This window comes from Scomber japonicus, chromosome 21 (genome assembly GCF_027409825.1).
Source record: "Scomber japonicus isolate fScoJap1 chromosome 21, fScoJap1.pri, whole genome shotgun sequence".
NCBI lineage: Eukaryota > Metazoa > Chordata > Actinopteri > Scombriformes > Scombridae > Scomber > Scomber japonicus.
Window position 1 is genome coordinate 19685618 of NC_070598.1, and position 22973 is coordinate 19708590.

At 41.5% G+C, this 22973-nt stretch overlaps 1 protein-coding gene across 8 annotated transcripts; it reads left to right on the plus strand.

Moving 5' to 3' along the window:
• The first annotated feature begins 2068 nt into the window (after positions 1–2068).
• On the plus strand, positions 2069–22973 carry pfkpa (phosphofructokinase, platelet a). 8 transcript variants are annotated; one of them, XM_053342232.1, is made up of 23 exons: positions 2069–2283; positions 4827–4900; positions 5981–6058; positions 7806–7995; positions 8190–8355; positions 9365–9409; positions 9551–9659; positions 10296–10391; positions 11053–11145; positions 11585–11710; positions 12366–12430; positions 12725–12794; positions 13774–13920; positions 15061–15131; positions 15305–15392; positions 16181–16333; positions 17450–17602; positions 18862–19026; positions 19194–19255; positions 19627–19738; positions 20214–20319; positions 21235–21340; positions 22083–22973. In XM_053342232.1, exons 1-23 carry the CDS (start codon positions 2190–2192, stop codon positions 22237–22239), a joined length of 2526 nt encoding a protein of 841 aa, XP_053198207.1. In that variant the 5' UTR covers positions 2069–2189; the 3' UTR covers positions 22240–22973. The 8 variants fall into 8 exon arrangements, with proteins under 8 accessions (XP_053198207.1, XP_053198209.1, XP_053198208.1 ...); XM_053342234.1 differs by lacking the exons at positions 10296–10391; positions 17450–17602 and adding an exon at positions 9866–9961 and having other exon boundaries at positions 20214–20313; XM_053342233.1 differs by lacking the exons at positions 10296–10391; positions 16181–16333 and adding an exon at positions 9866–9961 and having other exon boundaries at positions 20214–20313.

Genomic DNA, 22973 nt, shown 5'->3' on the forward strand with positions numbered 1-22973 from the left:
GGTTTGATTATCCCAGTCATGTCATCAGTACAGCAGCATATGGACATAATGCTCAATTTCAAGACTTTAGCGCACATCCTTTTGGCACAATTAAGTTGACTATTTTCTGTAAATGTTTTTTCCCCAGTAATTTCCAGTCAATGGTACACACTGTGATTGTAATCCCCTTATTTACATGACTTACACTTGCCTCCATGTGTGAATGAATGACTTATTCTGTATCTCCAAATGAGTGATAATGACAAACATAGTTTTGATCTGGCTGGTTTTCTGGTTCATGAAGACATCAGTATGACATCAGTAAAAAAAGGTTTTGTGACTGCTCCTAACTGATGTGACAAGAAACAACAAGCAACAATAAAAAGCACATTCAAAGAAGGGCCTTTGAAGCCCTGCTACCTCAGGGCCTTTTTGTGTGGATCTTAATGTTCTCTTCATGTCTGCATGAGTTTTCACCAGGTGCCCCAGTTTCCTCCTACCATCAAAGACGTGTATGTTAAGGTTAATACTCCTGAGAGTGCTCCTGACCAAGGCACAAGCAAAAGGAACTGGAGTTGGTCCTCCGGTGATGCACTAGTGTGTGTGCATAGGATGGGTCAAATACAGAGGATAACTTCCATTTCAATCTATTTTAGTACTGAGAAATACTTGTAATTTGAGTTGGATGCCACAAGATGGCAACAGAGAGTGAAAATCTAATTGGAAAATTGGAAAATTAGATTTTGTTTGTCAGGAGGGATTCTGAGCTAACTTACTGGAATCTGACCTACACTGAGAGGAATCCTCAGAGCACAGCTGGTCTTGACATATGCAATCAAAGCTCTGCACATGTTAGCTTTTATGAAAATAAATGTCACACAAAGCAGTCAAAGGGCTGAAACTTGCACAATGGAAAGGTTACAGTAGGTTTTTCCCTCCCCAACAGGGAAACATATTGTGGTGTATTAACTCTGTGCTGCAGGCATGGATAAGGTCTGTGTAAGTGAAGAGAAATGTGTGTGCTCATGAGAAAACTTATTACAGAAAATAGAGTATGCTGGATTGTCTGTATGCCTGGATATTAGGTATTTTAATACTACTACCACTGCAAGTACTTTTAATAACCATCATCTTCAATTCTGTATTTTATTTCTATTTCATGGTTTTGACTATTGTTGGTTTGACTGTTTTATGATTTGATGTTTTATAATCTTAATTGCGTGTACTGTTTTCAGAACTATCAATTTTGCTCTTTCTATATTTTACTTGTTTTTAATGGAAAGCACTTTGTAACATTCTTTTGAAGGGTGCAACATAAATAAAGGTATTGTTATTATATTGTAAAGTAACAATTTTCATTTGTAAAACACTTTAAAACATGCAACAAAGTGCTATACAACAGAAGAGACATGACATGACTGACAGAAGAGTTGAGAGACTGTGATAATAAATCTATTGATCTATAAATCTGTCAGGTGAAAACTTATTGCATGAGAAATTAATAGAAAAAAAGAGTTATTGCTGGATGGTGTCTGCACCTGGGTATTCAACTATTCCAATACTACTACAACTAGTAGTGCAACTGCTAGGTCTACTAATAGTAATAGCCATCATAATAATCTTAAATAAAAGTTATATGTAAAACGTTAAATGTGCTGTACAACAGAACAGACATAATATCACAGAAGAGTCAGAGGCTGTGATAATGTATCTACTCAGGGGAAATAAGAGTTTGAATTAGTTAAACTGTAACACTGCAACATTGTGTCATTCCACTAAGTGTTCATTCATGTTGTTGCAGTATGATGCGTCCTGTTTATAGCACACATGCCCCATGCTAAGTGACAACAGCTATGAGAGAAAAACTTAACTCACTTAACTTACCTCAACAACATCCCTAAGAACTAAGACTCACGTACATTCCCCTACCTATCACAGCAGTCCCGCCTACAACAGCATCAAAATGACTCCTATTGGTTTAAAAACAAAAGGACCGACACTTGATTCGTCCACAACAACGCCAATCACCCTCCCCTCCAGTCAGTCTATGCAAATCGTCGGCTAGATGCGGAACAGAGAAGGAGAGCATAGCGGGCATACAGGAGGCTGACGACAGTTGCCCTTCATCCTTTCAGCACAGTTTCATACTGTCGCCGGCCTGCTGCTGAGTTTTTATCGAGGACTGGGATAAATACTAAAACGCGGTGAAAATGGCGCAGCCCGACAGCAAGAAGATATTCTTTGAGAACCTTTCGGGGGCCGGGAAGGCTATAGCTGTATTGACGAGCGGAGGTGATGCTCAAGGTAAAGTGTGGAGGGACAGTTTGGGAGATATGTATCTTGTCTTTGAGTGACGACAGAAAAACCGATGCTGGACTGTGAGCGGAGGCTTTTATCCATGAGGGCGCCAAACATTGCGCAGCAGCTAAAAGCGCAGCAAAGTTAATTCATTTGATTCAGGAAGCCAGTTAGCTGCTAACACATCATATATCTTGCTAACCCGCTAACACTTACAGCAACAGCAGCATCCTCTGTCATTATTTTTTTGGGGGTGGGCTTTGTTGTCGCCAAGGTCGAGCCATGTTGTGTGGGAAACAAATCACCAGCACAGCATCATTACTGTAGACTTTATATTAGGCTACCCCACTACATGTACTAGCTGTTTAATTCACTTAACGGGCCACTGCAATGCGGGTCGTCGTGTAGGTTAGCTCATAGTTACAGTAACAGGCTTAAATAAGGAAGACCTAATAAAACTGCAAAAAGAACATATCGTGATATTTCTATTTTGAGCCCGAGGAGATTTAAGATGAACAGTATATGTGGCTGAGCGGTGAGATGCCTGTATCCTGTGTACGTGATGTGCTGCATACATCCTCTGCGTCACAGGAGGGGGGGAGATCCCTGATCATGTGCTCTCCACGGCTTGTCTCTTCATTTGACTTAAACACATTTTTATATTGCACACCTGCTGCAGTGTAAAGCATTGAAAGTAGAGCGTGGAAGCACTAATAGATGCACTAAGTGGCTTTTCACATCCGGTCCTCATACTGTCTAATGCAGCTATTACATGAGGAAATATGAGAGGTTTTCATCATAATACAATTAGATTAAAGCAAATGTCTATTAAGGAGATTGTGCAAGTGCTTACATTATGGTTAAATATTGGAACATTAAAGATTGAACACCTTTATTGTTGTTTTTGAATTGTGGTTATTGTTTCTCATTAATTATACAATCATTATGTAACCACACAAGCTTAATTGATTCCATCATAATACTGACTTGTTGTCTGTCAGCCTGTGTGGCAGAGCAGTGATGCTGGTATACTGTCTTTTATATATTAACTTTAACAATGGCATATCTATGTAGTCATGGGAGACCCTGTTTTTCTTCCCAGGTCAAGCACGTTGGACTTCTCCTTCATCTACTGTGGCTTGGACTGTAATTGTAGATAGTGGGCTGTGTTAGTGCCAGGGAAAGGAAAATCACCTGTTGCTGCGTACCATTTTGGAAGTCGACTTGTAAATGTTGAGCTCACATTCTTCACTTTTTCCCCCCACTTCTCTTTCAAAAAGAAGCAGCGCCACAACTTTCTGAATGTTGATCTCCGGCCAAGTTCCATCCACAGCTCTCCTCCTCTGCTCAGGAGAAATTAATTGCTCTTTGGTTTTAGAGCGAACATTCACTGCAAGAGCACACACACGCACACTCACACTCGCACATGCACACACATAATAAAAGCATTTAGTTGGCCCCAGAGCGAACTTGAGCCAATGAGGCAGTGGCATGCATGACAGGAGCTGAACGTCAGTGTCAGAGAGCATTGTGTAGCCTTGGCTTAGTCCTTTCACTCAGTCTGCAGGACAAAGTGTCAGGCATGCAGAACGAGAAGGCCAAAAATGACTTTGATAAAGACTTCTAAACCTCTACAAGAAAAATGAAGGATATGTGTCTTTTGATTATCTGCCTGTCTCTGATCCCTCTTTTATCCCCGAAGGTGAATAAAAACCAGGCTGTTCATTTGAGCATAGTTACATAACCACACATCAGACAGTATGGTGAATATTTCATCGCTTTCTGGTGGTTATGGGTGCCTTGAATGCCACACAGGAAACAGAGTTTTCCCACTCCTCAGATTTCCTCTCTTTCTTTCATTACTGTCCTCTCTCGCTGCCCCAGTGGCCTGAACCTTTGCGTTGCTTAGTAACCGCAACATGTTGGCTGCCATCAGACTCGTAGGGTTTGCCAGGTTTGCAACAAGAAAAGAGGTTCAGTCCTTTTGCTCTGTTGTTTATAGCCCAGTCACCCCCCCACCTACAGTCAGCCAAGTTCCTATCAGCCCCGCTGTGTGTAAAGTGCTGTCCACGATCATCAGTGTCAGTGTGTAAAGCGAACCTGTGATCGACAGTCGAGTCACAGAGTGTTTTATTGGTTAGTGAGTTGTCTTGGAGTGAGCACAGAGAAACTGAAAGGCTGTAGGAGGAGCTGAGAAACCTTCAGACCAAAAAAGGCAGTGTGTGGAGTGTGTGTGTGAGAAGAAAAAAAGAAAAAGAAAAACAAGGCCTAAGACAAAGATAGACAACATAAATACAGATAGCCTACGCTTCAACACACATACTGTAAAAGTTGAAGTTTTACAGCTGTAGTTCTGACGAAATAAATATCTAAGCTCAAACCACAAGTTAACCATGCACATCAAGATAATCTGCTGCAGTGGCATCCTACATGTTCTTCCTGTCTACAGCTTGTTTATTTACTCATCGCAGCACGCTGTGTTTAAATTATGTAATATTTCTTATTTTATTACTCTAAATGTTTTTTTTATTTTCTCTTTTTTCTTGCAGGGATGAATGCTGCCGTGCGTGCTGTGGTTCGAATGGGCTTATATGTGGGAGCTAAAGTTTATTTCATTCATGAGGTGAATCCACAAATCTACCACCAGCCTTTCTATGTGCTTATAAGTGCAATTTTCAACACTCTAATTTCCTTATTGTCAACAAATCTTGTGTGAAAATTCAAACAAACTACTACTAAGTACTACGTGTGTATCCAAAGCCTGATATATATCTCGTTGACCAGAAACATCAGTGAATCACACTTTTTGCACTGGCTGACATGTTTCCCTTCCTTGCTGGAGAACTGCGGTCACGGTAGTTTGTTTAGAAACGGATCCAAAGACAAATAACAGTGATCTCAGCCTCAGGAGAGAAATTCCATGTGTGGCTGATGCTACGGCGCATGTGCTGGTACGCAGGTCTGTTTACAGAGCTCACAGAGAAGAGACTGCTTCTACCACAATGTATAATTTCTCAAAGAACTTCAGCACAAAGTCTGCACTTGAGATGTGTTGACAGGAAGGAAGATGAAGAAAATTGCCAGCCTTTTACTTTAAAGTAGGATTATAATCTACTCCTTCCTGCTTATTATAATGGGCCTGAAGTCAGAAAATACTCATATTAAGCAGGTTCAGTATTTGGAATAAAGTGATGGATCCTCATTAAATACAGTATCTTAGTTAATGTTCTTATAATAATTCTATCAGTATCAGCATAAGAAGTTTAGGCACGTGTGACTAAATGAATGTCAGCACTTCCCTTTGAACACTTGGCTGTTTATTCTCATGTTAACAGATGTTAGGGGAAGCTTTGGCAGGAGCTGTACTCTGCTTGCTCATCCTGTGCTGATCCCAGCACATCTGTGTGTATGTTATGGTCCCACTCGCTAACTGTGGTTACATAACTGACTTGAGGCTTTAGCAGATGTCCTGTATGACACTCGCCTCCCACTCAGGTACCACAGTGAGAGTGTGTGTGTGTGTGTTTGAATACAATGTATGAGAATGGATGGACAGTATTTAACACCAATCATATAGAATTATTGAATTTCACAGTCACGTTTGTCATGTGCTGGTTAGTTATAGTATTTCTTTCAGCAGTGATGAGCTGCTGATGGATTTGAACATGTTTGTTGTTCTAACTCTTGTTTATTTGTTTCTCAGGGATATCAGGGTATGGTGGACGGTGGGGAGAACATAAGGGAAGCCTCATGGGAGAGTGTCTCCAGCATGCTGCAAGTGGTGAGTCATTAGCACGAGCTGCATTTCACACAGTAATGCAATGACTATGAGGTTCTGGAAATGATCTCTCATCTGTGGATTTCTGTTTGACTGTTTTAATTGTTTAGAGTAAAAGTACAATTATTCTCATAGTTTTCAGACTGAAACAGCAGGAAGACGTCAGGAAGTATTGGCTAATAGAAAAAATATGCAAGTCATGTACAGTAACTAAAGATTTTGCTGTTAGAGATGTCACCACTTCCGTTCAACATCTAATAGTGTGTATTATCTAAAAGATGCTGAATCTCATACTGCACCAAGGACACACAACTGACTTTAGATCAGAACACAATCAGTTTATAAGTGTTCATTAGTTTCATTAGCAAATGTGCAGCATACAAAGAATGTGTCTTGCCGTTTGCTCCCACAAAGGCGATATAGAAGGATAAAAATACAACAAAAGTAAGATAATATGAATCAGGGATGTGCATGAACCCATGTTTTCATGGTCGGTTCACTAGTGGGTGGTCAGAACAAATAACTGACTATCTGCTGCATGCAGACATTCACAAGAACTAAATAGATATGTCAAGAAATAACTAAATATTTACAATAAACAACAGAAACACATTAATAAAAAGAAAAGCAAATCTTACTTGCTTATAAATTTAACAGCTTGGATTATTTTTTCTACCCGTCATAAATGAGAGGTGTAATTTTTGTCACACTTTCAAGGAGCTGTTACAAATGTTGATGTACTAGTTTGGTGATTAGTGTCAAGTCGATCTCCCTCAGTAACCGCCACAGCAGACAGCAGCTTCTTTACGAGTCACCATTGTCGCTGTGAAACCACGATAGCTCAATTCTGTTCCACATATTTCACATCTGACAAGATTATCCTTTACTTTGTTAAAGTTTGTCCACGCTGGACTTTTGTGTGACTATGTCTGCATCATATTCCCTCCTGTCAGCTAGCTAGCAGGCTAACTTACTACAGAGTCAAAGTAGCCAGTATGACTGGGTATTGTTTTAAAAAATGATGATACCACTACCAATCCCAAGTACCCATAAAGTTATACTGATATCTATTGAGTACTTCATTCAATACCCATGTCACATTTTGTGCTCTTGCTTATCCAGTGTAACAGGTGTGTGGTGTAGATACACTTTAGGGTGTTTAGGTGGCATCTTGGCTGCTGAACTACTAAGCTCGCTGACTCAAATTCACCACGACTTCACCACCACAGACGGGTTGTAGCTGCTGTGGTAGTGGGCCAATCACATACGTATCATATGACGGGAGATGTTTCCATACTACTTGGTATCGATTTATTTTGGTTGATATCTTGAAGGTACCCAGTACTGATACCCAGCCCTAGTAGCCAGGGATAAGAGTACAAATACACTCCATGTCAGATTCTCCTTCAACACAAGGTGGAGGTTGTTTACAAAACCAGAGACATCCTACTAGTGGCTGAAATTGAAAAAAAAAACTGCTCTCTAACTTTTAATGAACCCTTCATACTAGACTACACAGCTCAACTCTAAAAAACAAACACAGCAACAACGACCACAGCACAAAGGCTGAAGTTTGACCCTGCAAGTCATTATTTGGTCATTCAATTTTAACGGCCCATCCCTACTATGAATAAAAATAATAATAACATGTACAGTAGTGGAGGTTGAATGCAATGTACAGTTGAAAGAAAAATGGATTAACTGAAGTTGTTGACATGTTCACACTGTAAATTTGCCATGTCATCATTAGGGTGGGACTGTTATTGGTAGCGCCCGCTGCAAAGAGTTCCGCACTCATGAGGGGCGTCTGAAGGCGGCTCACAACCTGGTGAAGCGTGGCATCACCAACCTGTGTGTGATTGGTGGAGACGGCAGCCTGACGGGAGCCAACCTCTTCAGGGAGGAATGGAGCGGGCTGCTGGGGGAGCTGGTGGAGCAAGGTAACTAATATTTTACCAAAACTTAAGAGTGAGGAAATGTTTTGGATTTTCCCTGAGCTCAGCATTCCATGACTCAAAGCAGTGCTGCTCATCACATTGTATTATGACAACAAGCTGTGAGCGTGGCGTGTGTGAATCACTGTAGAATAATACTGGAAAACACAGAAGATGCACTGACCAATGGATCATTTCAGGTTCAATTCAAGCCGACGCTGTACAGAAGTACTCGGCCCTCCACATTGTCGGGATGGTTGGCTCCATCGATAACGACTTCTGCGGAACTGACATGACAATCGGCACCGACTCCGCTTTGCACAGAATCATTGAAGTGGTGGACGCAATTATGACAACTGCACAGAGGTGAGAAGAAATAGAAGTGCCAAATAAAGGATGAATGAGGCAAAGTCCATTCAAAGTCTTAAACTAATGCTAGGGGTGTGACGATACACTCAGCTCACGAGACGAGACGAGACACGACATTGGCTTCATGAGATCGAGACAAGACGAGCTTTTAACTCTATTTTTAAGAAAACTTCAATGAGGAAATAAATGACTTATTACTAATAAAAAAACACAGAAATAAAAGTAAATTGCACATTTCCTGTATCACATAAATACACAAATAGAACAACATATGAATTGTGTTATAATTTGGTAGAGTGACTCATTTTACTTTTTGGCATCATTAGGCTTCCATAGTTCAGCTAGATTCCTCCGCTCCTCCTACTTCAGGCTTTCAGTGTTGAGACCTGAGGTCAACCTGCTCCTCTCCTCATCTCATACTGCTGACTGAGATCTTCTCAGCAGGTAGAAGCTGCAACAAGGTTAATGATCCACACGTGACATTATAAAAAGAAGACATGACGTGTGAATGAGCCATAGAAAACCAATTGTCGTTTTTTTTTTTTTTTGGTGTGCCCCTTAATTGTAGCTTCACGAGACAAAATTCACTTAATATCGAATATCGAAATGTTTTCGTCTCGTCACACCCCTAACTAATACTACAGCCACACAACACTGAAAATATCAATTTATCTTACTGTTTTACTTTTGCACATTTCTTGACTGCAGCATTGAGCTCAAATGAGGAACATGCTGGGACTAAGCACAATATATATGGCACTACTGTTGCACTCTAATATTTATATATCAATATATTTATTTATCTGGGTTAGGGTTAGGGTTTATTTTAATGTATGCTGCTGGGATGGGAATGCTGAACAAAGTCTTGTCGTATCTTATGTGGAATGACAAAGTATCTATCTTTCAGCATCATCTTTCAAATGCTCTGGACTACATCAGCAGAGTGCTGTATCACAAAAAAAACCAACACACCGCCATGTCACATTTTTCTCTTCTTATCTTCCAGCCACCAGAGGACGTTTGTGTTGGAGGTCATGGGCAGACACTGCGGGTAAGATTTTGATAATGCTTCTGATAAACGTAATCGAGGATCCACAAACAATTCAGACAAAGGACGCAGAACCTGTTATCACATGTTGTTTCTATACACAGTGTTCTGTCTGTGTGTGTGTGTGTGTGTGTGTTATCCTAGCTACCTGGCCTTGGTTAGCGCCCTGGCTTGCGGGGCAGACTGGGTTTTGATCCCTGAGATGCCGCCAGAGGACGGCTGGGAGGATAAGATGTGTCAGAAACTGTCTGCGGTAACACCATCTTATTTGTTTCCCACAGTAAACCCAGTGAACCATATCCAACCAGCCTCCACGATGTATAATGTTTCCCAGTCATATGATAACTCTACTGTGTTTCTATATAGACACAATCCTCACTTTAAAAAAAAAATGTTACCAGTCATGTTGATGTTTTATTGTGTTTTATCTGCTTTGGAAACTATTGTTCTATGATTCAGACCCGTTCCAGGGGCACAAGGCTCAACATAATCATAGTTGCAGAGGGCGCCATTGACAGGCATGGGAAGCCTATAACTTCTAGTATTGTCAAGGATGTGAGTACCTGAGTATAAAGAAAGGGGAAGCCAGAAGCACGGAGGCCCGACCGGCTGAAGTCAGACTTCTGAGCATATTTGCTTTAATAATTGGCATCAGTAAATAAATAAAAAAAGAGAGGTAAGATAACCATGATGCTGTCTAATAAGCTCATGATAACGCAACAATGAAAAGCCACAAGGTTGGCAGGATATAACTTAATTTCAAAGTGTCAACACAAGCTGTCCTCGCCGCCTGGCCCTTCCCCCGTGCTTCTGAAAGCCCACGTCATAGCCACCGTCTCAGTTTTCCTGTCATGCCTTTTTTTTCTCCAACACCCCCCCCTCCCTGTAGAACCGAGCAGGGATGAAAAGGCTGAATATCATAATTGTAGCCGAAGGGGCGATTGATCGTAACAACAAGCCCATTACTACTGAATTTATTAAGGATGTAAGTACAAGCGTGGCAAGTTCCACCCTGTCTGAGCTCCAGCTTCGACTTGTATGACCTCTACTACTGTACTGCTGCCCCGGTGTGGCTTTGACTCTGTTGCTGTGTTTCTGGAATGCTCTATCAGACACACTGTATAGATTGGTAAGGCCGCTTTCACCACCGAAACTACTACTTCTACTACTACTGCTTTAAAACCAAACACCCTCACTAAACCATTTTTACACCTCATCTATACTTTTTACGGGAACATATTTTGGTTTTCCACTTCCTCACAGTTAAATTTGCTCATAGAGACCCCCGCACCTACATTTAAAAGCAAACATGTGACTGTTTTTGTTTAATGGTACGGTACTCGACTATTTATTTAAATTCAGCACCTCCTGCTTGGGATCTTCTGTGATGTTCAGTATAAAGCTATAAAGCTAAGAGCTCCCCCTCCCCGCTAACATGACATGAAAAATTAGAATGGCTTTGCTTGTGCTTTGCTGTTTCCCCTTCTCTTCAGCTTTTCTACTGTGTTTGTACGTGTGTTCGTGTATGTGCGCATCAGTAATTGTACAGTTATAGACGTACGTATTTATTTTTACAGTTTGTACATCATTAATACAGTAGTTACGACTTCATACCTGCTAAGATTTGTGCTTTTCACCCTCCCTAGCTTGTTGTTAAATGCTTGGGTTTCGACACACGAGTGACAATCCTGGGTCACGTGCAGAGAGGAGGGACCCCGTCTGCTTTTGACCGCATCCTGGTACGTCCAACATTTAATTCAATGCAGCAATACAGCTCATTTACATATTTCAGACGTTATAACACTGTCAGATGAGACTTATCTCAACCTTTGCTTTGAGGTATTTAGTAGGTCCAGTCCAGTTGTCCAGAGCACTTCCTGTTTAATCCTGTGTGTGTGTGTGTGTGTGTGAGGAGAGGTTTTAGGTTAAACCCATTAACAGATTTATAGGTCAGCACGTGAAGCGTAGCATTAAAGACAAAGTGAAGGAATCACAAAGCAAATTAAGGTGAAGCAGAGGAGACTTCAGTCTAATGAAAGAGTCAAATCTTGGCTCCAGTGTGAGGAAATGTTGGCAAAGAATACATCACCAGTGTACAGGAGAAATAAATGAGGTTGTGATAATAATGATGATGACGCAGTGTTATCTCTGTGTGTGTTTGTGTGTGTGTTCATACAGGCCAGTCGTATGGGTGTAGAGGCTGTTTTGGCGCTGCTGGAGACCACAGCCAACACGCCAGCCTGCGTGGTCTCTCTGTGCGGTAACCAATCGGTGCGCCTGCCTCTGATGGAGTGTGTACAGATGGTAGGTATCGGACTGAGCTGGAGACGAGCCAAGACCGCCACATAGTCTAACATACACACACACACACACACACACAAACACACACACGTGCAGATACAAAACTAAAGAGGCTGAGGAGAGGGAAAGTGCAAAGACTGTGAGGCTTAAGCGATGATGACAAACAGTACAGCCTGTTGGGTCTGGAGTGGCTCTAATGTTCACATGAGAGCTGTATTGTTTCAGACGCAGTTGTGTCTGGTTAATGATTATCTGAAGCATTTGGCATTCTGCTGGTGACTGCCTGCAGGATGGTGATGTAATACCAATTCATTCCCATAGAAACGCACAAAGAAGCTTTGTTGTTGTACTCTCTGTGAGCTGGTTGGAGTTTGACAGTTTTCTGATATTTTAAGAAATCGTGCAGTGGTTCAAAGAGGACAAAACAACATATGAGTTATGTGTCAGTTTACTGTTTACTACTGTATTGTTCACTGCGCTCTTTATACTCTGAAGACACCAATTGTTCCTTTCATAATAGCCACTGAACACCTGCAGGTAACAAATCTCCCTCATAGAAATTAAACAACTCGCTACCTACTTTTGCACACAGAGGAAATAGCAGTAGATGAAATAATATTGAATTCAAACAAGTTAAACACGCCTCTCTCTTCCTCAGACTCAAGAGGTCCAGAAGGCCATGGACGAGAAACGGTTTGAAGAGGCGGTTAAGCTCCGGGGCAGGTATGACTGATGGTCCGCTGGGACCAAATCCAATATGCCAAAGCCGTCAAGTTCACCTGGCAACGTGTCTGACATTACTTACTGTGGACATGGACAGGTGTAGTAGGGACAGTGGATAACAGCTGTAGTAGGGAGAATGGAAACAGCTAGTTTATTTATACACAGGAGAGAGACAACAGTCATTCTGAATGGATACAAGTGAGAGAATGGTTTGATTTCAACATACAACCACTAAAAAAATATATGACATGTATTTGTTTGAACGCACTGACTCTCCTCAATGTTTTATTGCAGGAGTTTTGAAAACAACCTGAAGACGTACAAACTGCTGGCTCATCGTAAACCAGAGTCCGAACTGCCGACTGTGAGTCACCTGTTATCTGGAACATTGACAGTGTTGCCAGCTTTGTCAAGTCAAACACACCCAAAGCAAACACATACACACATAGTTTGTTTTTTTAAACACATGCAGTAACAATTTCCTACAAGTCAGGAGTGTAGAGTGGTTTTTTGGAAGGACTTGAATTAGACTCCTAAAACCACTGAGATGTTGAATATTTTATTACTCTGTCCTGAGTTATCTGCCTACAGACATCGACTCAGCTCGTGCAGTCATGTGCTGCTGCTGCTATTTTCAGATATGTACCCTTGGTAAAACAAGTCACACACTCACAGGGTAAATTGTTCTGTAGCAGCGTGGTTGAGCCAGATTGCCAAACCAGTTATCATAATTATTATTATTGTTACTGCAGGATTCAGGTGCATTATAACACATTCTGCTCATGCGGGAACCTATCAGATATGATGCTAACTGTTTCCTGCTGATAAGTGAGGAAAAAACGGTGTGACTCATTATAGGGAGCAGATAATAATAATAGTAAACTATTTTTACCTGCTTGCTGTGTCACCTTTGTTTGCTTTGAAGCCTATTATTACACACACTGATAGGTATGGTATGAGACCCAGGTGGCATAGTGTTAGATGACACCTGGCTCCCCACTGAGGGATGACTTGTTCAACCCTGCCAGGAGCTGCCGTGGCAAACCAAACAAGGCAGCTCAGCTCAGGCCGCAGATCAGTGGAGCGTGGCGGACTTCATGCTGTGGTGCTTGCCTCGGGGGTTTGGCTCTGCCTGCATTTGTGATAATGACCACTGTAGGCTCGGGCATGCAACTGAGGGCAGAGCAGGAACTATTTATTGATTTGTTCTGCAGAGCTTTATCAGCTGTCCTCCCAATAACTACAACACACTATTTTTATCTGGAAGTAGTTTCAGTCATATTTAATGTCAGATTTACTTGTGATGTTATTTTAATTGGTTGCTTTGTATTTTGTCCCATCAGAGCAACTTCAATGTGGCAGTGTTGAACGTGGGGGCCCCTGCAGCTGGTATGAATGCTGCTGTACGTTCAGCTGTCAGGGTGGGCATCTCAGAGGGGCACAAGATGTTTGCTGTCAGTGATGGGTTTGAGGGGTTCTACAAAGGACAGGTGGGTACTGCAGCACTGATATACTCATACTCTACTACTGCTTGTTATTAATGTCATTAGTCTTCCAGGAAAAGTCACCACAGTAAAGAGATACCATGTTATAATTGAAAATTATTCATGTCATAATTATCCATAATAACTTAAATATATTGTATTACTATCACATTTTAATCAATAATTCAGATAGAATTGGCTTAGCTTGATGAGAGTCAGACAGTACACAATGACTGTTAGCTCCCTGACTGAAGAATAATCAGGCAAACCCGGGGGATAATCTGTCCAGATTAATGTAAACCAATTTCCCACCCTGACTCTCCCTCCTCTGCCCAGCTCAGCCAAAGCTTATGCAATGCCAAAATAAACCAGTAGAGGGCAGCATACTGTAATATACAGACTGTGAATTAGTCAACAGAATGATTCTCAGCTAATCTAACTCTGTAGAGGGGTCTTGAGTTTTCACTAGAGGGTAAAAGCAGACTAGAGTTTGACAGTTAGTGAAGTGAAAACCTGCACGCTGTGTGTCTGCAGTGTAATCTGAGGAATGTGTGTTTCTCTGTTCAGTGACTGGTAAAACTGGTTTCACACTCCCCTCACATATCCTCTCCTGACCTTTTCCCCATATGTGAATTAATTCCCTTTAATTCCCGCATCAGTACAGAGCTGGCTCATTCAAACAACGCCACATAATGAACCACCCGTCCATTTATCTTCATCGAAATGTCCGTGCCACTGCTGGTTAGTTAAACATCCTGTGTGTGTCCCGGCCAACTGAAATCAGGCTGCGCCAACTGACCCTAAGAAGATTAGAGCAGCGGGAGTAATGGATTTCTGTACTTCAGTGCTGTGGGACTTTCTGCTCCACACCTCTGTATTTTCACCGGTACATTTCCACCCCCTTATGTCCAGAGAGTGTGTCCAGTAAATTAAGTCTTGTTCTAACAATGTCTGCACTGAAACCTCAAGGGGACGTTTCATGTAATACATAACTGTGCTAATATACACTAGAAGCTTCTCATTTAGTTTGATCTCAGACTGCAACAAGCAGACATTGATAGTGGAAGAAAAAGAGTCACAGAAACAGTATTTCAGGATGCTTCAATAAAACACGATTGCATGTTGTTGCTGCTGTCTTCCCCTCAGATTAAGGAGATTAAATGGGCTGATGTTGGAGGATGGACGGGACAGGGTGGATCTCTGCTGGGAACTAAAAGGTAAAATCATGATTTGTTGTGTTGCGTCTGACGGTTGCATTACTTTAGCATTAAAGCTTGAATCTACAGCACTTATTTCTACACTTGTAATCAGACAAAAACATTGTAGACTTGAGTTGTCATAGCTACTGTTTTTTCTATAAACATATAATCATTTTGTCTCTCTTTCCTAGAACACTTCCTGCAAAGCATGTTGACAAAATTGCTGAGCAGATGCGAAAGCACAACATAAATGCTCTGTTAGTTATCGGTGGATTTGAGGTACGTTTCGAACTCTTTTGTGTCTGTCAGCTAAATCTTATTTTGCAAATAAAGCTAAATTCTTATCTTTGATTTTGTCCATGAGCTTATTAGCTTAACATTATGAGAATAATTAATTTTTTTTTTGCTCATGTAGTGATGTTTAAGTAGATGAATTATGATGTCAGTTAAGTGGAATATTGCTAATTTCCATCAAGTCTTACCCCATTTCCTGTGGTTCCTTCCATAGTGATGTACATAATCATGCTTCACTTCCCTGCCAACGCTAGAACAGAACATGAATTGTAGCTTAAAGTTAGTTTGCTGTTGATTTTTGAGTGCTTTAAATATACAATTAGAGTTAAAGTAAGATTCTTGATTTAAAGCAGTTGAGTTATTGGACTAAGTGTTAATGTTTAAAAGAATATAAATGAATTTGTTAGAAACAGAGTATAACTGCTTTTGTCCAACCATTTCACGCACTCCCATGTAGATGCTCACCAGCTTTAATTTTCCTGTGATGTATGCAAGTAAATGAGTTTCATATGTGTGTACGGATGTGTTTTTAAATGAGTAAATGTATGAAGTCTGTATGTGGAGTTGTACCTGTCTGTTTCGCTGCTGTCCGTCGTGATAGACCTGGCTCCTCCCCTTGGCGCCCTCCACTTTTTGTCGTCCACCCCCCACCCCCTCGTTTCCCACTCCCTCCCTAACCCTAACCCTAACCCTTGTGGCAAGTAGCACCACTCAAACCCAACAACCAAAGCTCCCACCATGCACACACTAAAGCCCTTGGCTCTGCCCTGCAGGCCTTGCTGTCATTGCTGGAGTTGTTAACGGCGCGCGGGAAATATGACGAGTTCTGTGTGCCCATGGTCATGGTCCCAGCCACTGTCTCCAACAATGTGCCGGGCTCAGACCTCAGCATTGGCGCTGACACGGCTCTGAACGCCATCACTACTGTAAGTGATGGGGCTGGCAAGCAGAATAGTTAAATCCCAGCAGAAGCACACAGACAAATATAAAAAAACAACAACACACAAACACACACACGACATGTCGTGTTTTGGAGAAGGGAGAAATCGCCCACTCATTTCTTTTACCAGTCACTCAGTGGAAATATACTCCTTTGAGCGTGGCATCTGTCTGCCACATCTGGCTTCACTAAAACATTAGAAAGTGACAGAGTAGCGTACCTCCCTTCCCTGACAGGTAAGTCAGTGAGTAACAAACATGGAGGCATGCTGTGAGCTGCACAAGTGTCGTGACCGCCTGCCTGCTCTTCTCTCTGACTGTGTGTGTGAGCCTGTGTGTGTGTGTGTGTGCGTATCCTCCCACATCACTAATATCAAGATGAGTGGTTAACAGCATGCAGATTTGACATCTTAGTATAGATAGCTCACATATAGAGCTACAAGAAAACTAACTAACAAATCTAAATACATTTATGTAGAGTGTGTATCTGGTTGAAATGAAAAAGTTTAAATACTACATGTATTGTATAACATAACACACATTTGACAGTGTGGAAATGTTTGTTCTTCATGCTGAGAACATCATTTTTTATGGCTGAAATATAACCAACATGAGAAGGATTGAGCCTGAATAAAGAATAATAATAAAGCAGAATAAAGCATCTGAGCCTGAATCTCGGCTTGACCACCATCTTCTTCATCTCTTCCTCCCCATCCTGAATGTATGTGCTTGCCTTGCCTGCGTATGTCCTCCCACAGCAGATACAGCTCCTCACATTTAGTCCAATGCAGTGTCATTCATATCTGCATTGAGCTGCTGACACTCACAAACACACAGAACTCTGTCCCTTCTCTTCCTTTCCTACATTCCTCCATCTTTGTCTGTTCTCGTCTGTCTTTCTTCTCATCTCCTTCCATTCTCTTCCATTTTCTTCTCCACGTCTTTTTACTCTACACTACGTCTTTCCTCCTGTCTTCTCTGCCAAAGGGAAGGCATAGCCGCTATCACACGGAAAGAGCCGGAATGGCAGGATGTGCTCAAGCAAAAGTGAGAGAGATGTTGCTGGCCTAACGCGTTTTCATATATATACACTGCCGCTTCAGGCGTATGAGAGTCTGCTGCAGCTGTTTGAGGCTCGCACTACCTATGAGGAGTTTTGCATCCCGATGTGTATGCTGCCTGCCACCATAAGTAACAATGTACCTGGCACTGATCTCAGTATCGGGGCAGACACAGCCCTCAATGCCATCGTGGAGGTAAGGCATTCAAACCGCCGTCGGCACCGCTTTGACTGCTTTATTTATTTGATTTTTTTAAACAATGATGAAAAATGACATGATGGTTCAGTGCTAATAATCAATAAACTTCAGGTTTCTAAAAACAGATGTTAAGTAAAGAGTCATGAGAGAATTTGCTGCCATTACCCTGAACTTTAACCCTCACTTTAACTAAAAGTTTACCTTGACTGTGTGTTTCTAACATGAACTTTTAAGTCAAAGATTAACTTTAACTAACATTGTATATATGTAAACTTGTAGAGGCATTCCAGTGAGTTTATACATACACTCCCTGTTAACAAGACTGTAAAATGTGGTCTGTGGCTTTGGAGCGAGCTGTCCAAAGTCTGAAACAATAACCCTATGATGTCATTAACTTGCCACTTAAAAAGATCTTAATATTTTAAACAGAAAGCCTGCACTACAAACTGAAGTTGTGGGGTTTGAGAGAAGAAGGCATTTTGAAGGCAGGAAGGGTCTAACAAAAGATGCCACCAAAGTTGCATTATTATGGGAAATGTAGGATTCAACATTTTTTAAAGCTATTATATTTACACAAGTTGGCGTATCTCAACCTCTGCCTCAGTGTTGACCATTCTTTCTTCAACCTGTCTCTTTGGAGCCCTCCAACTTTATAAAAGTACATTACACAATTGCTGGAATGCCCCTTTAATATTGTTGCAGCATCTGAAACTCTGTACACTCTTTACTGACATCAAAATCACCTGACAGGTAGTTGATTATCAGCACTGGACTAACAAAATACAGCTCAAGCTGAAAAGATTCTCTCTTTAAATTAAACTGTAAGCATGTGTAATACATATAAACTGTAAATGTAACTGTATCTCAAGTTTTCCCATTTGATGTGCTCTCTCATCTTCATGCAGGACCCCAGTCTAAACTGGTGAAAGCAGCATTTTAGCCTGAATCTGCCCGAGTTGTTTTAAACGTAGCGAGTCGACTCTTGTGCAGTTTGACATACAAGCATGCTGGCCTTGATATGAGTGTCATGTTGTTGTATTACTATGTGGAATGTGTTACTGTAACAGTATGACCTCTAATCATCACACTTCTAATCCAATCTTGCTTGATTTTTATATGCATTTAACATGAAAGATTTAATTGGAGATAACTGAAACACACACACACACACACACACACACACACTTTAATAATAAGATTTGTCTTGTATCAATGACTTAACATGTACTGACATTACGAGCTTGTGCATGTGTCAGACCTGTGACCGCATCAAGCAGTCAGCCAGCGGCACAAAGAGACGCGTGTTCATCATTGAGACCATGGGGGGCTACTGTGGCTACCTGGCTACTGTAGGAGGCCTGGCTGCTGGAGCTGACGCCGCCTACATCTACGAGGAGCCGTTTGACATCAGAGACCTGCAGGTGACAACAGCACCACATACTCTCCAAATCTGATTGTTTGATTCCACATGAGCTGCTGTTACCTCTCACTTTATCCACTAGAGGACGTTGGAGCTTCATTCTGAGGCAGCCTCCACAGTGCCATCTGCTGGCCGACATTACTCACTATCCCTATTTTGGTCCCACAGGCCAATGTCGAACATTTGACAGAGAAAATGAAGACGAGCATTCAAAGAGGACTGGTGCTCAGGTAAACCACATGACTGCTTATTAAAAAATCACATTTAAAGGCCATATTCCTTTATATAAAAAATTAAGTAAATTAAACAGTCAAGCCAAGACAGCTCTGTCAGATACATTGAGTCAGTACAGACCAGACAGCTGCTGATATTTGAAGATTTGAGGGAGGGTTTATGATCCAGTATCTCCAGCTGACAGTATTGAATTTTAAAGCAGCTTGTATAGTAAACAGATCCACATGTCAGCAGTTCAACAGCTGATATTTTGCAGCGCCGTCATTTTGATGTCATGTCAACACAAACCAAGCGAGAGCAGAAGCTGATAATGCATTAGACGTGCACAAACTCAGTAAAATTAACTTATGTTTCATCACACGTGCAGGAACGAGAACAGTAACGAGAACTACACCACAGACTTCATCTACCAGCTGTACACCGAAGAAGGAAAGGGGGTGTTTGACTGCAGGAAGAATGTGCTGGGACACATGCAGCAGGTAGGCACGGCCACACTGGCTACCAGAATAAACATCATACATAGGAGGATACTTTTCCTGTGGCAGCAAAAACAAAGCTTTAATAAACTATTGTCTATATTTGTATATGTGGGGAATTGCTCTCTTATAATTACTTAGCCGCGTTCTACATGGAGGGCTTTGTTTGTGTTTTGTCTTTCGTGTGTCTTGAGATTAGTGCAGATAAAACTGGATCAAACAAAACACTGATGATCCCCGAGGGGAAATTGGTTTGTGTCTGAAGCAAGTAACGCTATACAGAAAATATAATAAACAGAATGTAGATGCGGGGATATTAAGGACAGTAACTTCAACAAATGCATATATTTAAATACAGAAAGAAAGGAAAAGAAGTTTGGTGGACTTTTGATGCAAGTTTTACACAATGGAAACCCTTAAAAAAAAAAATTGAAGTAAGTATCATCCTCATGTTTCATTGTTCCGATTCCTTTAAAAGGGAGGAGCACCGTCTCCGTTCGACCGTAACTTCGGGACCAAGATCTCTGCCAAGGCCATGCAGTGGATTTCGAAAAAGTTGGTGGAGACGTTCAGACATGGTAAGGGTTAAAATATCTCTCTCCTTCCGTAACGGTGAAATGACCCGCAGTAGTCAAACCCTCCCCTCCCCTCCCCTGCAGAGGCGTGGCCGTTGTGAAGCAGACCTTTTTACCCCAGATCTGTCATGGAGTCACTTCGTCTGGCATTTTGATGTATTTTTATCCTCTCAGAAGGGAAATTATTTATCGATCATTTACATCCATCAGTGTAACAAGTTTAATGAGCAAATGTACTTACTGACTTGACAGATGACACTAACGAACTGTAAGAGCTCTGTAATCCCTCTAAACAGTTATCTTAAAACCACACTGCATGTATACAAGCTACAATTCAGTTAAAACTCTTGTTTTTTGTGTCTATTTTCCATACACACATGGATGACATAAGATGAAGGTAAATATGTTTTTCATGCTGGCTCCATGACCGCCCTACATCTTCATATTTAGCTCCATATTTCGTTCCTGTCTGTCATTTCCACTGTTTTTACTGTGTCTTATAGAAGCACACAGCTGTCCAGGCACTTTTTATAGGTACCATGTTGCACACCTCCAGTCCACAGCTGTTGGATTGGAAATGTACAAGCATGGTCATAGTGAATAAATCACACGTTTCTGCTTTCCTTGCTTTGTCTCCACACTTCTTTGTGCTCATGTCGCTTCAGTTGCTTTTTTTTAGCAGTGGCGATTCGTTTTTTTATCTTCTCTGTTCTCCATCGTAGTTATCCTCTACATCCACACAAGACAAATGTTCCACACAATCATCAAGACATCTACTTGCTAGAAGAAGAAAGTCATCATCATCATCACGCTTATCACACAACCACTTGTCCAATGTCCACTACTACATGTCTGTCCTGTGCTCCTGTGTGTTGTCCAGCTCTGTTTTACCTCCTATGACTGGTGCTGTGCGTTCTCCTGCAGGCAGAGTGTTCGCTAACACAGAGGATAGCTGCTGTTTGCTGGGGATGCGCCGCAGGGCTCTGGTCTTCCAGCCGGTCGTACAGCTCAAGGACGACACCGACTTTGTGTACGTGTCACATGCGATTTGAACTTCATATGAGATTGCTGACAAAAACACTGTGTGCACTCTAGTCATGCGGTGCACTTTATGAACACGTTATGAATGATGAATGATTTCTGTGAGTGGGTCACAGCAGCAGATGATAGTGATGATATCATTAAGAATAAGCCAGGTAGTGATTCTTGAGATAATAAAAGAAGTCATTATAAAAAGAAATAATCGTACTGGCAAATTGACATTCATGTTAATACTGGCTCACAGCCTGCTGTGGTGCCTAAAGCAAGATGACTGAGTACAAATATAATTCTTATATTCATGCGAAAGCTGAAATGATTAATCAATACGTTGATTAACAGCAATAATTGTAAATGTTCCCATCCACTTGTGAGGATTTTCTATGTCTCTACTGAACTGATAATTATTTGAGTTTTGGGTTATTGATCGCCTTAAATAATACTATTAAAGACATCAGCTCTGGCTTCAGGAAACGGTAATAGGTTTTTCAGTTTGCTGACTTTTTTTTGAATAGATCAATCAATTACTTAACTGAAAACATATTTCTATTTTAGCACTCAGTCATTAAACGGTTTCCTGTCTCATGGTCCACTGTTGAATCCAGATAGGAATTGAGCTTCTCGCTGTTCCATCCTTATTAAAAACACATTAGATCTGTGCCTGTGAGAGTGAAAACATTTTGGCTGTGCCTGTGTGATAACCACAGTGCTGCAATTTTTTTGGCTGTGTGCAGTCACAGGATCCCCAAGGAGCAGTGGTGGCTGAAGCTGCGTCCTCTGATGAAGATCCTCGCCAAGTACAAGACCAGCTATGACGTCTCCGACTCCGGACAGCTGGAGCACGTCGTACGCAACCGGCCCAAAGAGTTGGACGCCTCGGTAGCCATGTGAGGGCCCCCCCCACCCCTTGCTATACGGTGGCCCGGAAAGTCCAGTCTGTGTGTAAGACTGAAGGTCTGTCTGTGAGGCATCAGTTCATGTGTTGTAATAGAGCTCCAGTAACAACATGAACATCACCTTTAATCCCACTCCTCCTCTCTGTCTTTGTCTTGACCAATTTATGAACTGTAACTTAGCCTCTGCAGTGCTCCTAATATCAAACACACACACATACTGTACTATCACACAAACGCAAACACACATACACAGCTGTCCTGCCACGCATCTGTGTGTCTTCGTTGCCCTGGATGTTTAGTGTTACAGTTGTTTTGTTTGTTTTGTTTTTTTATTAAATTGCACTCCCTGTCTCCAGTCGGTTAGGCAGGCTCTTAACTCGGAGCCACGCGAGGACAGAATAGACACTCGTCTCTGCTGTTAAAAAAAAAAAAATCCCATAAAAACACAGTGTGTGTATCTGCCTAGAACCAGTGTGAGGTTCAGCATATTTATGTGAGACTGATGCAATACAGTTCTGCCGCTGAGAGTGGAGAGAACTGCGTGCCGTGCTTTACACTGAAACTAATATTTATCTTTTTAACTTTGTTGGTTATTTTGCTTGTAAACATGGATATATTATTATTAACTGTAGGCACTGCTGCACTGACTGGATGTCTGTCATATTGCACCAACAAGTTAGACATGTACGAGACTCATGTTTCCAACAGAATAAAAATCAAGACTTGAGA

Bases quoted from the DNA above. Each gene is read 5' to 3' on its own strand.
- pfkpa (XM_053342232.1), top strand. From the start codon at position 2,190: ATGGCGCAGCCCGACAGCAAGAAGATATTCTTTGAGAACCTTTCGGGG. The intron at 7,996-8,189 runs GTAACTAATATT...GGATCATTTCAG, and splicing joins GGGGGAGCTGGTGGAGCAAG to GTTCAATTCAAGCCGACGCT. The intron at 19,027-19,193 runs GTGACAACAGCA...TTGGTCCCACAG, and splicing joins TTGACATCAGAGACCTGCAG to GCCAATGTCGAACATTTGAC.